At 41.8% G+C, this 17,504-nt stretch overlaps 1 protein-coding gene across 2 annotated transcripts in view; it reads left to right on the forward strand.

The window, feature by feature from the left end:
• TRIM4 (tripartite motif containing 4) overlaps positions 1 to 17,337 on the forward strand; it is a 20,002-nt gene extending 2,665 nt beyond the window's left edge. Inside the window, exons 2-6 of one of the 2 annotated variants that reach the window (XM_082431324.1) lie at positions 4,480 to 4,575; positions 5,272 to 5,502; positions 6,523 to 6,545; positions 6,812 to 6,909; positions 13,317 to 16,378. In XM_082431324.1, coding sequence (XP_082287450.1) covers positions 4,480 to 4,575; positions 5,272 to 5,502; positions 6,523 to 6,545; positions 6,812 to 6,909; positions 13,317 to 13,903 — 1,035 coding nt within the window. In that variant the 3' untranslated portion in view covers positions 13,904 to 16,378. Of the gene's footprint in view, positions 1 to 4,479; positions 4,576 to 5,271; positions 5,503 to 6,522; positions 6,546 to 6,811; positions 6,910 to 13,316 lie in introns of both variants that reach the window. The other variant, XM_082431325.1, reaches the window with a different exon arrangement.
• The last annotated feature ends 167 nt before the right edge of the window (positions 17,338 to 17,504 follow it).

Raw genomic sequence — 17,504 nt, forward strand, 5'->3', positions numbered from 1 at the left:
TCACAGAGCAGTGGAACACGAGTCCACTCTTGACGGATGAGTACAGCAAGGTAGGGGAGAGGATATTCAGGCCAAGGGAACAGCATATTCAGTAGTGTGGCAACGTGGAATAGCATGTGATAAATAAGAAGACCAGAGGTCGCTCTGTGCTTCAGGAGGGTAGCGCATGGGAGGGAGGATGGTGGGAGTTGAGGCTGAAGACAGAGGCAGGGTCCATGTTGTGGAGGATCTTGTTGACCATGCTGAGAAGACCGAGCTTTCTCTTCCAGGGAATGGGGCTCATTGAAGGATTTTAAGGCAGGAGATGACACGATCAGTTCTTTTGTTTTAGAAAGCTCATTGTGGCACAGGGATAAATGGAGAAGACCAGTTGGGCTGCTGTTGCACCACTTCAAGCAGGAGGTAGTAAGGGCCTGAATTAGTGCAGGGCAGGGGTGATGGAGAAGGGGAGGGCATGGTGTTATGATGAGCTGGAGCTGAATGACATTGTGACTAATTGGAACTGATGGGTCGGGGAGAGAGAGGAGTCTAGGATGGCAGTCTGGATATCTGGTGCTCATTTGGGACATGTTGAGAGTAAAGTAACTGTGACAGGAAGTCCAAGGAAGAGGGACAGGAGGCAGGGGGCATAGGAAGCTAGAAACACAGTATTTTAGATTAGAATCATCAGCCTACCCTTGAAGTCATGGAAGAAGTAAGCTGATTAGATTTTCCTGGAGGGACCACATTAAGGGTAAAAAAAAAAGAGGGGCATGAAGAGAAGCTTGGGAAACACCAATGCTTAGTAGCCAGCAAAAGCGATTGAAAGGACCCATCAGAGAAATGGAAGAGAAGATACATGGGACTTCCCTGGCGGTCCAGTGGTTAAGACTCCGTGCTTCCACTGAAGGGGGCGCGGGTTCGATCTCTGGTCTGGGAACTACGATCCCTTATGCTACACTGCACGGCCGAAAAAAACCCAACCCCCCCCCCAAAAAAAATTTATGGGGGAGGGCTGAGGCAAGTGTAAGTGGTTAGGTATGAAAGGAGAAAATAACCCTTAAAGCTTCAACCTTTGGCAATAATTATAATATTAATGATAGCTGTCAGGTGTTGATTACTTAGGCATCACTGACAGTTCTAAGCATTTTTCGTATAGTAATTTTTAAATTTCCATAGCAGCCCTGTTGGATGGATTCTGTTATCCCCATTTTGTAGATGAGGCAGCTGAGGCCCAGAGATGTGAGACCACTTGCCCAAGGTCACAGAAGCTAGGAAGTGGCTAAGCTTGGACTGAGGTCCTCTAATTCCTAGTCAATATCACTTTGCACTCTGCTACAGCTAATCTAGCTGAGAAGACTAATCGGAAGAGGTGGGATTTCAGGATTAAACAAAAACGGGCCAACAGGTAGGGAGTGGGTGAGGGTAACGCTGGGGAGGGTTGAATGTCATGAGGTTGACTGGTCAGGTGTTCCGGTCATTAGGCACAATTGCCCATTGTCTGTCCTTTTCTGCACGCTCCTCTGCTTCGTCGCTGCTCAGTTTATCCATCTCCACCCGACCCCAAGTTAGCTAGAGAAACATTAAGTTGCTCTTGGGTGGAGCAATTCTGTTTCCACCATCCCATTCCAAGCACATACTCAGGTGGGTACACTGTGACTTAAAAGTTCGGAGTTCCCTAAATCCATGGAAAATATCCCCCATCCTATGCCCACACCTGAGCCCTGCAGACAGTGTGCTCGATGCTTTCTCTGAGGACCCGAGCCCCTGAGCACTGCATCCAGGAAACCTGCTTTGATGAATTCCTAGCCCGCTCTGCTCACCCTCTTGGGCCACACCAGTGGCTCAGGATACACGTGGAAGCACTTTTAAGCAACACTACCCCCCAACCCCTGCGAGTGTTTGGTTCAGTTGGTGGGGCCCTTGGCATCAGCATTGTTTAACAATTCACTAGGTGATTCTAGTGTACAGATAGGATAGAGGACCATGGACCTACATCTTAGTATCTTCACAGAGGGAAATCTCAAAAAAATCTTTCAGAGCAGAAGTTGTCTTTAATGGAATCATTGGTGGCTGGGGAGAAAAAGAGAACAGAGAAAGAGAATAGCGTCCTAAGCTTCAGGGAGCAAACTGTTTGCCTGGAAAAGGCTTCCAGGCACAGCTCTTCTTTCCCTCAAGCCAATATTTAGTCTGTGACTCTGGGAGCTAATCCCTTCATTGCTATTAACTCATTTAACAGATATTCAGTATTTCTTGAACCACCCGTTTTGTGTCACTTGCTGTACTACAGTACCAGACTCAGCACTGGGCAAACAGTGGTGAAAAGACCATGGGGATTACAGTCTGGCTGGGGTGGGGGTGAGAGGCACACCATGGACAAGTAAATGACCACAGATGGTGATATGTGCTGTGAAAGAAAGATAGTGCCGTGCCAGAGAAGTGACAACGGGCTTTAATAAGGGAACACGGTAGCCTTCTCTTGAGGAGATGACATTTCAGTTGAGACTTGTTGGATGAGGAGTCAGCCCTCTGAGGAACTGTGGGAAGAACATCCCAGGCAGCGGATAGCAAATTCAAAGACCCTGAGGCTGGGAAGAGCAGGACATATCTATGGAACCGAAAGGTCTATGCACCTGGAGCATCACGAGCAAGGGGGAAAGCAGCACGAGATGAGTTGGGAGATGCAGACAAGAGTGGGGTTATGTTGGACCGCAAGGTGTTTGAATTTTCTTAGTGACATGGGAAGCCAATGGAGAATCTTAAGCAGGGGACTGACATGATCTGACTGGTCTTTAGAAGATTATGCTGGCTTCTCTGTGGACATTGGATAAGAGAAGGACAAGATTGGAAGTAGGGAGCCCAGACATGAGGTTATTGTAGTTGTCCAGACAAGAGGTGGCTTGAACTAGGGGGTGGCTGGGGACGGCAGATGGGCAGATTTGGTATGTATTTTAGAGGTAGACCTCCCTGCTTGGATTGGATACAGAGGTTACAGTGACTGAAATTCACAGAACCTAAGTGCTGGGATGGTGTTTAAGAAAAGACCATCTAGTCTAGTTGTCTTCATCTTCTAGGTAAGGGAGCTGTGGCCCGGGAAATGTGTGAGGCTGACTTGACCACAGATACATAGCTAGTTTGTGAAAGTCTAGACTGAAACTCAGACCTGATTTGAAGTTTCATGTCGTTTGAACTAAATGATCACAAGTCAGCAAATGTCTTCATTCTATAAATGTCTGCTCTTTTATTATAGTTTTATATACACACAATTGTCTGATGTTAAATGAAGAGAGTGATTTTTAAACTTTGGTACGTCTACCCAGCTTTGAAATGCTTGTGTTGCCGTCCTGCCACCTCGTGGCAGTTTCTGTTATTGCAGGGTATAAGTTTTCTAATCCCAGAACGTTACCAAGTTTACTCAGGGGACCACTTTAAGAGCCCAACTGTGGCAGGATACAAAAAAGCTTAGGTAATGAAAACAGGAAAATTCATACATACTGAAAATTGTTAAGGGCTTCTAAAAACTGAAAAGTTCTATTTCAAATATATTTATGTTTATTAGCAAACAAAAGTGAAAGCTTAAAAAAAAATCTTGGTCACATTCAAAGGAGCTATTTATCTCATGACAGCCTTCACACGTACATCAGATTTGACAGTGATTTGTGCGTGTCTCTAACCTGTCTGCCTCTGTCTCTGAGGTCATCCCTGAGATTCTGCTGTTAGGTGCTTCCCCTCTTCAGTCTACTTTGTTCCTTCTGATAGACTCAATTTTTTTAATAGCTTATTTGTTTTTTTCTAATTATAAAAAGAATATGTGCCTCTTGTAGAAATTCAAACAAAACAGAGATTTATAAAATTTCTAGTCCTCCCCCTCCAACTTTCAAGCCATTCCTATTCCCCAGAGATAAGCAGTGTTAATAATACTTAGGTATATACCCTTCCAGATTTTCCCTCTGTTCAGATACAAACGCACACACTTGCACAGACGCATGTATATTTGTTCTTTTCAAAACAGAATTATATAGAGAGCTACCTGAAATTGATGTAGAGTATCAATATACCATAATTTAATGATTCCACATTGATAGGTAGTGAATAATGCTGCAGTTAACATTCCTATACATATTATTTTTGCTAATGTTTTGTTGGATATTATTAGAAATAGGATTATGCATATTTTAAATTTTGTTAAATCCTGCCAATTGCTCTTCAAAAAGATGGGACCTTTACTCTCCTACTATTATGGTGGCAGAGGCCTTTTCCCTTGCCAGGACTAGGCATTTATTAATCTTCTAACAATTTAAAATTTTTGTCTATTTAGTAGTCATACTCTATATTGTGTTATGACGATTTTAGACCAGAATAATTCTTATGCATTAGCCTGTAGTCATCTTCAGCATTTTCTCAATCTCATCCCCTGTTTGAATTAGGTGACTTTTAGCTCTTGAACAAGGAAGATGCTGGGAGAGATGATTTCTTACTTATGCGTGTTTCTGCTGACAGGAAAAACTTCTGAAGACTCAACGTAGTCTGACAGCCAAGATGAAGAAAGCCATGCATTTACAGGACATGGAAGTGAAGAATGCTGCAGAGTGGAAGGTAAGAGCAGAAGTTGGTTGGGTATTTCTTGCCCTTGAGTCCTTTCAGTCTGAGGCCGCTCAAGGGCTTTCACTGGGAAGAGCTTGTGGATCTCATCAGTTGTTAGGCCCCTTTCAGATAAGGTGATAGAACAGGAAGAATCTATCTCTACTGACCTGTGTCTTTGGGCAGCATGAGTTCCACACACTTCATCCTCATATCTCAAGGGTAGTGTCCCTTTCCTTTCTGCTTTCTCCCTAGGTTGGCTTCCTACATTGGAGTTGATTTGGGTCTGTGGCACTGTGGATAGCAAATGGACTTTGCTTCCAGAGATGCTAGTCTAGATGGGAGGCATGATGTGGGCGCACATATGCACGTCTAAGATTTAACATAACTAAACGGTAGGTGATCTGAGAGCTAAATTAAATAACAGATGTGCAAGTGCATTTTAGTTTAAAAAGTATACAAACAAGGCATTGCTATCATAGCAGAGACTCAGATGTTACAAAGAATGAATTAATACTATATAGATTAGTACAAAGATATCAAGTAGGTGTAAAGAAAGGAGTAGGGGAAATTTGTAGGGGCTGGGCAGGAACTTTTCTGGAGGAGGTGATTTGGATGGAAGGATCATGGATTGTTAGGGAGTCATGTGCAAGGAATTTAGGAGGAAGGACCAGGCAGAACAAGGACTGAGCCAGTCTCCTGTGGCTATAGGAGAAGATGAAGAATCAGCGAACGAGAGTCAGTGCGGAGTTTGCAAAGCTGCACGTCTTCCTGGCTGAAGAAGAGCAATTGTTTCTTAAGAGACTGAGCCAAGAAGAAGAAGAGACAAAGAAGAAACAGAATGAGAACACGTTAAGGCTCAATCAAATGATCACTTCCATGAAGAAGCTCATCTTCGAGGTGGGGGAGAAGAGCCAGAGCTCCACCCTGGAGCTGCTCCAGGTGAGACCGGCAGGGAAGGGCGTAGTCTCTGTCTTTACAGAGTTGTTAGTTAACATCCCTAACTGAACGCCCTCTTGCCTTTAGAACTGAATGTCCTTCCTGGTGAGTGGGTTTAGTAGAAGACATGTTTTCTCTGTGTTGCTATTGTGTTATTATTTTTATTATACAATTAAAGAGTCAAAGATTCACCTTTCAAAGGAAATTAATGTGAAATTTAGGTCTGATGAGCTCAGGTAATATGAGATACTTAGATTCCAAGAACTGTCTAGAACTTTTACAACTTGCCTGAGCAGTGAAGTTCCAGTTACATATCCAAACATATACTATAGCAGAATCTTTGACATTTCTTTTGTATATGGATTCTTTCATTTAGTGTAATGTTTTTGAGGTTCATTCATGTTGTAGCATATATTAGTATTGTATTTGCATCCCTTTTTTTAATTCCAGAATAGTATTCCATTGTAGCATATACCACATTTTGTATATCTGTTCACCAGTTGATGGACATTTGGGTTGTTTGCATCTTTTGGTTATTAGGAAGGATGCTGCTTTAACATTTGTCTGTCCCTCTTTGTGTGGACATATGTTTTCATTTCTCTGGGGTAAGTAGTAGGCGCAGAATTGCTAGACTGTATGCTATATTTATATTTAACTTTTAAAGAAACTGCCTTTTTCCAAACTACCTTTTTCCATTTTATATTCCCACCACATCCTCACTAACATTTGTCTGTGATTGAAAGAGTGTAGACGGAGAAGTAGGCAAAAAGCCAGGAGAGAGCTAATGTCATAGTGCCCAAGGAGAAAGAGGAGGGCTTCAAGGAAAGGATTGGTCAACATTGTTAAATAGTTCAGAGGGGTCACATGAAACAAAGACTACGTTGTGTTAAGGCATTGGGTTTGGCAGCATGAGAGCATATGTGACGTTAATAAAAGTACCTGACAGAAAAATACCTGCTCACAAAGTTGAGTAACAGATCTCTAGGGGAAGGTACATAACTTATTTCTTTTTTCTCTTCACAGAATCCAAAAGATGTGTTGACCAGGTACAAACTCTTGCTTTCTTATGGGGGCTTGAGTAGAATGGTAAAGATACAGGCCAAGCAGAGGGGAAACGAGGCCTGGGCTGCATAGGTCAGTGTGGACATTGACGTGAGGGGGTTGTCGGGGAGGAGTTCCACTGTTCACTTTTGCCAGGAGGAATGGGAGAGAAGTAGTCTGAGCTCTGGGATTTGAACCTTCAGTTGGGAGTTGGGGGTCTTGGGTGTCCTAGTTGTCTCCTAAGCAGAGCAGCCCTCTGCACTTCTCGTAGGTGTGAGAACCAGGATGTGAACTACTCCTTTGAAGTTCTAAAGGTGAAGACTGTGTGCCGGCTCCCAATGATGAAGGAAATGCTGAAGCGATTCCAAGGTGAGCAGAATTTCTGGGAGTTGGAGCTCAGAGAATGAATGAGAGAAGTCGGGAAAGGAAAGAGAAAACAGAGCATGCAGCTGACATGAGGGTCAGGAAAATGGTAATAACTACTTAGGAATAAATGGATATATGCTTCATTCAAGAAACATCCATTTAACACATACTGTGTGTTATAAGGTACTAGTGATACAAAAAGAAAAAGACCTATCTGCTTACAAGTTGGAGAGACAGACACATATCACTTTACTGTAATACAGTGGGATCCAGTGTTGATCAGTGGTATGAATAAAATACTGCAAAACTACAGAGGAAGACCTCTTTTGGGGGTGAAGTGGGAAAGTTTTCACAGCAGAGGTGATGACAGTTGTTTGGGAATTTGAAGGATGAGTAGCAGTTTGCCAAGTGGAAAATGAAGGACTCCTCTTCCAGGCAGAGGCGGCAGCATGAGGTAAGGTGTGGAGAAAATGGAGGAGAGGGTATCTGATGTGACTCAACCATAAGGTGCATATGGGGAAAGGCAGGAACTCAGTTTGAGAAGATGAGTGTAGGGAAGACTGAAGATAAACTTATTAGATCTCCAGGGAAGTACCAAGGCATGTACGTGATGTAAAGCTATGCACTCAATTCTCATGTGCATGTACCTGATTAAGAATCATGTTGTGGATGTCTACTTCCAGCTAAAATGCAGTAACAGGGACTGGATTTACTTCTGAAACTTAGTTGACCAAAAAAAAAAAAAAAAACCCAAAACAGACAATACATAAAACAACAGTTTTTAAAACACTGGCCCTCAGGCAGTGAAGGGCAGCGATCCATGGGAAATGTGAAGCCAACGAGGTGCGTCTATGATGGCGCCAGCCTACAGCCTTGAGAGAGTTTCCAGGCCACCTCAGGGAGGGTAACAGAGGTGGAGCCAGGTGGACTCCCTGAGTTGAGGAGTGGAGCTGAGAGTCCAGGGAGAACAAAGCTGTGAGAGTTTACAGAGCGCTGGACAGAGTACTGGAGAGGAGAGAGCTGGACAGAGAGGGAACCCACGTGATCTGCAGAGACACGCCGTGAACATTCAGCAGAATGCTGGTCAGTACCTGCTCGTGAAGAACTAACCGAGTTTGAGGAAGGAAATTTCCAAAATGAGTAGAAGGAACAGTTCCTGGTGCTCACACAGGGCCAGGAACAATGCCTGTTCTACCAGCCTCTGGAAAACTCTTAATTCGTGGGGCACTGGGTAGAGTACTCAGGAAAATCTTGCCTCATTAGTGGGGAATAATTAACCCTACACTGAGCGCTGCTTTGGACCCACTTTACAAATCATGAAATAAGACCCAAAAGGATGAAATTATTTCCAAGTAACTGCATTCCAGGACAAAGCTCAACAAGATGGATAGGAATTTAAAAAAATGAGTACCCAACAATGTAAAACCATGATGCCTGGCATCCAATCAAAGATTACTAGGCAGGCAAAAAGTTAGGAAAACATGACCCATGATGAAGAGAATAATCAATTGAAACGGATCCAGGATTTACCTGGACGCTAGACTAAGCATAGAAGAACATTAATACAATTACTGTAACTATTTTGTAAAGAGGCATATGGGGACATGGAAGATATAAAAAAATCCCAGACAGACTTCTAGAGATGAAAACTGCAATAACTGAGATGAAGAACAAGCTGGTTGGGGTTAATGGGTCATTGCAGAAGAAAAGCTTAGTGAGCTTGAAAAGATAGAGCAGTGGAAACTATGCAAACGGAAACACACAGAGAAAAAAACTTAAAAAATGAAAATAGCATCAGTGAGCCGTGGGTCATTTTCATGCAGCCTTATGTCTGGTCATTGGTACCCCTCAGGGAGAGGAGTGGGATGGGGATGAGACAGAAAAAACATTTGAAGAAATAATGACCAACAACTTTCCAAAGTTGATGAAAACTGTAAGTACACAGATCCAAGAAACTCAGCAAATCCTAAGCATGATGAAAACTACACCAAAACCAGTGATAAAGAGAAAATTTTAAATGCAACAAGTTAAAAAGGACATGTTACAGTGGAACCAAGATAAAGATGACATCACATTACTCATTGAAAGCAATGCAAGTGAACAAAATCTTTAAAGGACTGAAAGAAAATAACTGTTAACCCAGACTTTCATTCCTGGCAAAAATACCCTTCAAAAACAAGGTGAAACAAAGATGTTTGCTGATATCCAAAAACAGAAAGAGTTTATCAGACCAACACTGCAAGAAATGTTAGAGGAAGTCCTTCAAGCAGAAGGAAAATGATACCAGATGGAAGTCAGATCTACGCAAAGGAGTAAAACATCTTCTGAAATGGTAATGACATAAAGAAATATGTACTTCTGTCATTACTTAAATCTCATTAAAAGGTAATAGGGATGGTTAATTTATGTGTTAATTTGACTGGGGCACAAGGTGCCCAGATACTTGGTCAAACATTATTTCGGGTGTTGCTGTGACAGTAAGAGTGTTTTGGGATGAGATTAATATTTAAATCCGGAAACTTGAGTAAAGCGGATCGCTCTCCGTAATGCTGGTGCGCCTAATCTAATCAGTTGCAGGCCTGAATAGAACAAAAGGCTGACTTTTCACCCTGAACAAGAGGGAGTTCTACAGCAGACTGCCTTAGGACTCCATCTGCGGCTTTGGTTCTTCCTGCCTTGTGGCCTTTGAACTGGAACATCAGTTTTCCCTGGGTCGTAAGCCTTTTGTCACACACAGTGGATTTGGACTTGCCAGTTACCATAATCACATGAAACAATTCCTTATAATCTCTTTCTCTGTACACGTACATCTTATTGGTTCTATTTCTCTGGAGAACCCTGACAAATACAGTAATTGACTGTGTAAACAGACAGAAAATAACATATTGTGGAGTTTATAACATATTTACAAGTAAAATGCACAACAACAATAGCATGAATGTTAGGAGGGGAGAAATAGAAGTATACCATTATACAGTTCTTTTTTTTTTTTTAAGTATTTATTTATTTGGCTGTGTCGGGTCTTAGTTGCAGCACACGGGATCTTCATTGCGGCATGCAGGATCTTTCACTGCGGCGTGCAGGCTCTTCATTGAGGCAAGCGGGCTTCTCTCTAGAGTGTGGGCTCTAGAGCATGTGGGCTCAGTAGTTGCGGCGTGCAGGCTTAGTTGCCCTGCGGCATGTGGGATCTTAGTTCCCCCATCAGGGATCAAACCTACGTTCCCTGCATTGGAAGGTGGATTCTTAACCACTGGACCACCAGGAAGTCCTATTATACAATTCTTATATGTGAAGTGGTATAATATCTCTTGAAGGTAGGCTGTTAAGTTAAAGGTGTATATTATAAACCTTACGGCAATCACTAAAATAAAAGAGTTGTAACTAATAAGTCAACAAAGGAGATGAAGTGGAATCATAAGAATACTTGGTTAATCAGAAAGAAGGCAAAAAAGAGGAAAAAAGAATAGGACAAATAGAAAACATAACATAATAGACACAAACCTAATCATATTAATAATCATATTAAGTATAAATGGTCCTAATCAAAAGGGAGAGACTGGTTGGATTGGATAAAAAAAGCAAGACCCAACTATATGCTGCAAGAAACGCACATGAAATATAAAGACCCATATATGTTAAAAGTAAAACAGTTGGAAAAGCTATACCATGCTAACATTAGCCAAACGAAATCTGGAATGGTTATATTAATATCAAGAAGATTTCAGAGCAAGGAGTATTACCAGAGATAAAGTCAAGTCCTAATGATTAAGGAGTCAGTTTATCAGGAGGACATAACAGTTCTAAACATTTATACACCTAATAACAGAGCTTCAAGATATATTAAGCAAGAATTAATAGAGCTGCAAGGAGAAACAGACAAATCCACAATTATAGCTGGAATTTTCAGTACCTTTTAAAAATAATTTTTAGAACAAGTAGGCAGAAAATCAGTAAGGATATAGTAGACTGAATAACACTATCAATTTGAATAGCAGTGTCAACCAACTTGACCACCCTGTTATTTATAGACTACTGCCCCAAACAAAAACAGAATACATATTCTTTTTGAGTGTACATACATGGAACATTTTCTGAGGTAGAACAGGGTGGGCCATAAGACATATCTCAGTATTCAAAAGGATTCAAGCCACACAAAGTGTGTTCTCTGACCCCAGTGCATTTGAGTTAGCGATCAGTTTAAAAAAAATCCTTGGAAGTTCCCCAAATGTTAGGAAACTAAATGACACACTTCTCAATAACCCATGAATTAAAGGTGAAATCAAAAGGGAAGTAGAAAGTGTTGATACTTTGAACTGAATGAAAAGGAAAACACAACATTTCAGAATTTGTGGGATACAGCTAAAGCGACACAGGGAAATGTATAGCACTAATCACCTATATTATAAAAGAAGAAAGTTCTTAAATCAGTGACATCAGTATCTACCTTAAGACACTACAAAAAGAAGAGCAAATAAAGCCCCCCAAAACAGAAGAATGGAAATAATAAAAACCAGAGCATAAATCATTGCAATAGAATACAGAAAACAAAAGAAATATTAGTGGAACCAAAAGCTCTTTCTTTGAGAATATCAATTTTATTGATATACTCTTAGCAGAATGAACAGATACATCACTAGTATTAAGAATGAGAGAGAGGCATCATCACTACAAATCTATAGATATTAAAAGGATAATAAGGGAATATTACAAGCAACTTTATGCTGATATATCAGACAACATAGGTGAAATGGACAAAGTCCTTAAGAGACTCAAATGACCAAAGCTGACTCAAGAGAAAATAGATAACTGGAATAACCTTATTTCTATTAAAGAAATTTGTGTTAGAAACCTTTCCAAATGGCTTCACTGGTGATTTCACCAAACATTTAAAAAATATTTATTCTACATAAACTCTTAACAAAAAGTTGAAGAGACTATTCCCAATTTGTTCTATGAGGCCTGCATTACCATGATACTAAAATCAGACAAAGACATTACAAGAGAAGAGAACTATAGATCAGTGTCCCTCATGAACATAGAAAAATTCTAAAGAAAATTTTAGCAAATTGAATTCAACAATGTATAATACTTCACAACCAAATGGGGTTTATCGTAGAAAAGCAGGTTTGGTTTAACATTTGAAAGTCAATATAATTCACGACGTTAGCAAATTAAAAAAAGGAAAACTATTTGATCACCTAGTAGATGCAGAAAAAGCCCTTGTCAAAATCTAACATTCAGGACTTGGGGACACAGGGAGGGGGAAGGGTAAGCTGGGACGAAGTGAGGGAGTGGCATTGACATGTATACTCTACCAAATGTAAAATAGATAGCTAGTGGGAAGCAGCTGCATAGCACAGGGAGATCAGCTCAGTGATTTGTGACCACCTAGGGGGGTGAGAGGGAGACGCAAGAGGGAGGGGATATGGGGATATATGTATACGTATAGCTGATTCACTTTGTTATACAGCAGCAACTAACACAACATTGTAAAGCAATTATACTCCAATGACGATGCTAAATAAAAAAAATCTTAACATTCATTTCTGATTAAAAAACAAAACAAAACAAAACACAACTTTTCAGCAAACTAAAGAGACATGGAGAGTCTGGGAGGGAAGAGAAGTTGGAGGCAGGCCAGGGAGGAAGTTATAGACACAGTTACAGTGAAAGATGCTGAAGGTCCGAGTGAAGACGATGGCGATGGGAAAGGAGAGGAAGAAAAGAACCTGAGTGATATTTCAGAGGTAGAATTGATAGGACTTGGTGATTAATTAGCCACCGAGGGTCAGAGGGAAAGAAGAATCAAATAACCTTAAGATTTCCAAGTGTGAGTGTTTGGGTGGAGCTAATATTCTTAGACCTTAGAGAGCATAGAAAACAAGAAGTCTGCATGTGAGGGAGGATTAGTCTCGAGAGTGGAAGGGGACTTGGGATGCTCTGAATTCGGTTTTGACTTACCTGCTGGGGGCTTGCGGAGATGCCCAGTGAACAGCTGGAATCAGTAAAGAGATACCTTGTTAATGATGACATCTGCGTGTTCCTGTACAAAGAACCAGCCAGTCGACAGCTTTGGTTCTGGTCCTGATTCAACAAGTCAGTATTTGTTACTGTTTCTCCAAATTCTATGCTGATGGTGAAGACTTGGGGCCATGAAATAATGGGCTCCCCATTTTGTAGATCACAGTCTTTTAAAGCAGAAGGGGAATGAAGATTTCAGGTTACTAGCACATACTATGGCCTGTTAGGCCCAGCTGAGGGTCCGTTGAAGGACGGTGAGGAGTCTTATCCCTAACAGTAAGTGATGGGAGAAGAAGGACGGCACTGAAGCTGGAACGGACGGGCATTTCTGGAGGAGGGTTGGTGGTAAGCTCTTGCATTATTGATCTCAGCTCTCATTTTCTCTGCAGTGGCTGTAAATCTGGCTGAGGACACTGCTTATCCCAAACTTGTCTTCTCCCAGGAAGGGAGGTACGTGAAAAATGGAGCATCAGCCAGTTCTTGGCCACTGTTTTCTACAGCGTGGAGCTACTTCACTGGATGGAGGAATCCTCAGAGGACCACAGACTTTGTGGAGAGATTTCAGCACTTACCCTGCGTTTTGGGAAAAAACGTTTTCACTTCAGGGAAGCATTACTGGGAAGTTGAGCACCAAGGTAGCCTGGAGGTTGCTGTGGGGTTGTGTCGGGAGGACATCATGGGGATTACTGGTGGTTCAACACTGTCCCCCCGCGTGGGAATCTGGGCTCTTTGTTGGAGTTCTGCTGGCTATTGGCCCCTGACAGGCATCTCTGTGAGGCCTACCAAGCTAGAGCCAGCTCTTCACCGGGTGGGAGTTTTCCTAGATCACAGGGCTGGGGAAATCTCGTTCTACAGTGCTGTGGATGGAGAGCACCTCTACACTTTTTCCTGTCCTTCCATCTCACGTCTCCGGCCATTTTTTTGGTTGAGTCCATTAGCATCTTTAGTCATCCCACCAGCGACTGGTGGGAAATGAGGCTGTTCTTCTCCTGCCCAAGAATCTTTGCCTTGTACCCCAGCCCAGGGACATACATCCCTTGGCCCTCATCTTTGACTTCATATATAAATCCATCCTGGGTGGTCCCTCAATTCTGTCCATTCAGATTCCAACTTCACATTTTGTTCAGCCCCCCTGGACATCATGTGCGTAGACAGATGTGGAAGACCCTGCTGGGTATCTTTCCAGTAGCCACTTGGCCCACTTTTTCTCCTTCTCTTCTGGTTCTTCCTAATTGAACTGTTCAGGATGTGCCCTCCACATGCTTCAGGGAGAGACAGGCCCATAGGAGGGAATTCTGGCCAGTAAGGTGGGGTGAGAAATTCTCCAAGGTGCCTCCGAGGAAGGTTTTTTAGCTTTTAGAAAGAGATGTCTGGGAAGACACAGCCCCTCTTCTGATGTTAGTAGGTATACCGGACCTGAGAGGAGCGCAGTAACCGTGGAAAAAGGAGGAGAAATGTGGTCTTTGTTGGCATCACGAAATGGTTGGAATTTCCCTAATCCCGAATTTCTTGTTATATGAGATTATTGCTTCTTTATTGTATAAGGCAGTTCTAGTTGCCTTCTGGCCACTTGCAGGCTGAAGCATCCTGACCGGTGCTATAGGCACGTAGCTTGGACATCTCACGGTATAGACCTATCTCACTTTTTTCCTGAAATTAGACAGCTTTATAGAATCCCTTTCTGTTTAGTCATGTAATTCCTCTTCTTTCCAGTAAGTACTGATATTCCTCACTTTCTTGGATTGGAAGATTGAGGCAGTCTTCCCCTACTCTGCCCGTGTTGTTACTCTTCACCTGACCGTGTCTCTGCCCTCAAGGGTTCATTATGCTCTCCATTCGTCAGATTCGTATACTGTGCGCACAAGGTTGTTAATGTCATCCTGAAAATGTTGGGAAACCCTTGTTAAGTATTTACACTGTGCTAGCCTCTTCACATAATGCTCCCACGTGACTCTTGCAACAGAGATGGAAATGAGATGGAAATTAAAATCCTGTCTTTACAAAAGAAAAAACAAACCTTGAGATTAACTCGTTCAGTCCTGCCCAGCTGTCAAATGGGCATGTTGGGATTGAATCTAGATCTGAGAGGAAGGTCCTGATCTTTTCTACTCTACGGTCACCTGTGAGCACATATTGAATGCTGATTGTGATCTCCAACACCTTTGTTTCAGGTTTTTATTTTGTTACATGTTTTTACCCTGTATGAGTGTTCTCCTCTCTTTACCTTCCTGCTCTAGATTGTATGCACTCAGAGGATTGTGACTATTACTGGATAGTTATTTGAAAAATAATGAATGTTTCTCTCTGGTTATAAAATCATGTACTTATTATAGAAACTTTGGAACATATAAAAAGTGTGAAGAAAATTAAAGTTATTGATAATTCCACCACTACCAACATTTTAATGTGTCTCCTCCCAGACTTTCAATAGGCTTTCTGGCAGCTTCTTAGAAAACTTCCAGCACCCTCCCTAATCCCTCCTCCCCTTCCTGTGCCCCAGCCCATCCTGGCTTGTCTTCCTTTGCAGCTGGAGCAGTCCCCCTCATTCAGTGATTTCTGCTGAGTTCTCCTTAACTCTCCAAGATACTTGCCGTTATGAGTTGAATTCTGTCCTCTAGAGAAAAAGATATGTTGAAGTGCTAGCTGTGAATGTGACCTTATCTGGAAATTAAAATGAGGCCGTTAGGGTGGGCCCAATCCAATATCACTAGTATCCTTAGAGGGAATTTTGTACACACACACATACATTTACATACACGGAAATGCCATGTGAGGACACAGAGGGAAGATGGCTGTGGGAGAGGCTGGAGTTATGCTGTCACAAGCCAATGAATGCCTGGGGCTGCTAGATGCTGGAAAAGGCAAAGAAGAATCCTCCCCTAGAAGCTTCTGAGGGAGCATGGCCCTGCAAACACCCTGATTTCAGACTTCTAGCCTCCAGAACTGTGAGACAGTAAATTTCTGTTGTTTTAAGCCAGCCAGTTTGTGGAACTTAGGAATTTAACACACTTGCCCATCAGGACTTCCTTCAGTACTGTGAAATAATATTCATATTTTATGGCAAGACAAGAAAAATTTAAACATAAAAAATTTTCTCTGCCCATTGGTCTCTGTGCCTGCACTGTGCATTGTGTGTCTGCATTATGCATCGACCACAACTCCCCCATCAGCAGAAATACCTGCTCAGCCATAAAGAGCAACATTCTCCCAGCATCAACAAGACGACTCCTTAAAAGATAACATTCCTTCTTGATAAGGGGTCACATGGTGCTTAGATCCGATGTAAACTGTCATTAATATGTCATTTAATGTACAGCCCCCATCTCAAAAAACTGGTATAACTGTGCCTTGACTTCTAACGGGTGGAACGGTTCTCAGAGCTTTCTCAGATGCTCTTCCTGGGTTGTAATCCTCAAATTTGGCTCGAATAAAATTTTCCATTTCCTTCTTAGCTCGACTAGTTAGTTTTTTGTCGACAATACCTACATTGTTAATTTCCAGTCCTTGGGAAACTCAGTAGTACCTTTCCTCCACTCTTCTTTCTGGGCTGTTGAACCAGGTTGGTTGGTTCTGCTACAAAGACTTGTTCTCTGACTTCAAGTAGGCTCTTTGGGCTGCTTGGTAGACAAGCTTGATCTTAAATTCCTTTTTACATCTTCTGACGGCAGTGATTCCAAACCTTTTCCTCTTTTCTCAAAGAAAAGGCCTTTATAAGCCTCCCTTTCTACTACTGTAACGGAGGTAAAACTTTACTTATCTGAGGTTTTCAGCTGGGACTCTAACGAAAAGAAAGATTAACAAGAAAAAGTTTAACACATGCAACACATCATGCAGGAGAAACATAAAATGAATACTAACTCAAAGCCGTGGCTTAGAATTCTGGCTTTCATAGTATCTTCGACAAAGAACAGTAAAATTGTGGAGAGATGATAGGACAAAGGAAAGCAGTGTTAGTCTTCCAAGGGTGGCAGACTGTGTGAAGGTAAATATATGTGTGGAAACAAATGGGTCAATATGTGTTTGAAGATTCTTCTGGCACTGCCTCTGGGCTGAGTCTGTCTCCGGTAAAAGAAGAATTTATATCCTGCCTTTAGGGTTTCTGGGTTTGCTGCCTCTTAATTGCCTTCAGCTCAAAATAATTTATGTCAAAGAGGCAGGTGACACGTTCTGGTTTCCATCACTACTTATTATTGCAAAGAACTTGCATCTTTTACTGAGAAAAAAATTCTTCTACCCATCTGATTAACAATTTTTTGCCTCTTTTTTGGGTCTTGATATTGGACCGTCTCTCATCTCTTCAGGTATGGAATGGGACCCAGTTGTTGTATTGGTTAAAAATAAACTCTTCTGATGCTTCTGATGTACAAACAGGATTGAGAATAAATGTGTCCCAGTCAGTTTCCTATTTTACTTAGTTTCTCTGAGTCTTTATTAGTGTGTTATATAACTCTTTAGGAGGGGTATTTATTCACCATTTCTTAAGTTTATTTCACCACAGAAACTTTATTTTTTATTGAAGTATAGTTGATTTACAATGTGTTAATTACTGCTGTACAGCAAGGTGATTCATGTATATA

Source organism: Balaenoptera physalus (genome assembly GCF_965194825.1).
Source record: "Balaenoptera physalus genome assembly, chromosome: 16".
NCBI lineage: Eukaryota > Metazoa > Chordata > Mammalia > Artiodactyla > Balaenopteridae > Balaenoptera > Balaenoptera physalus.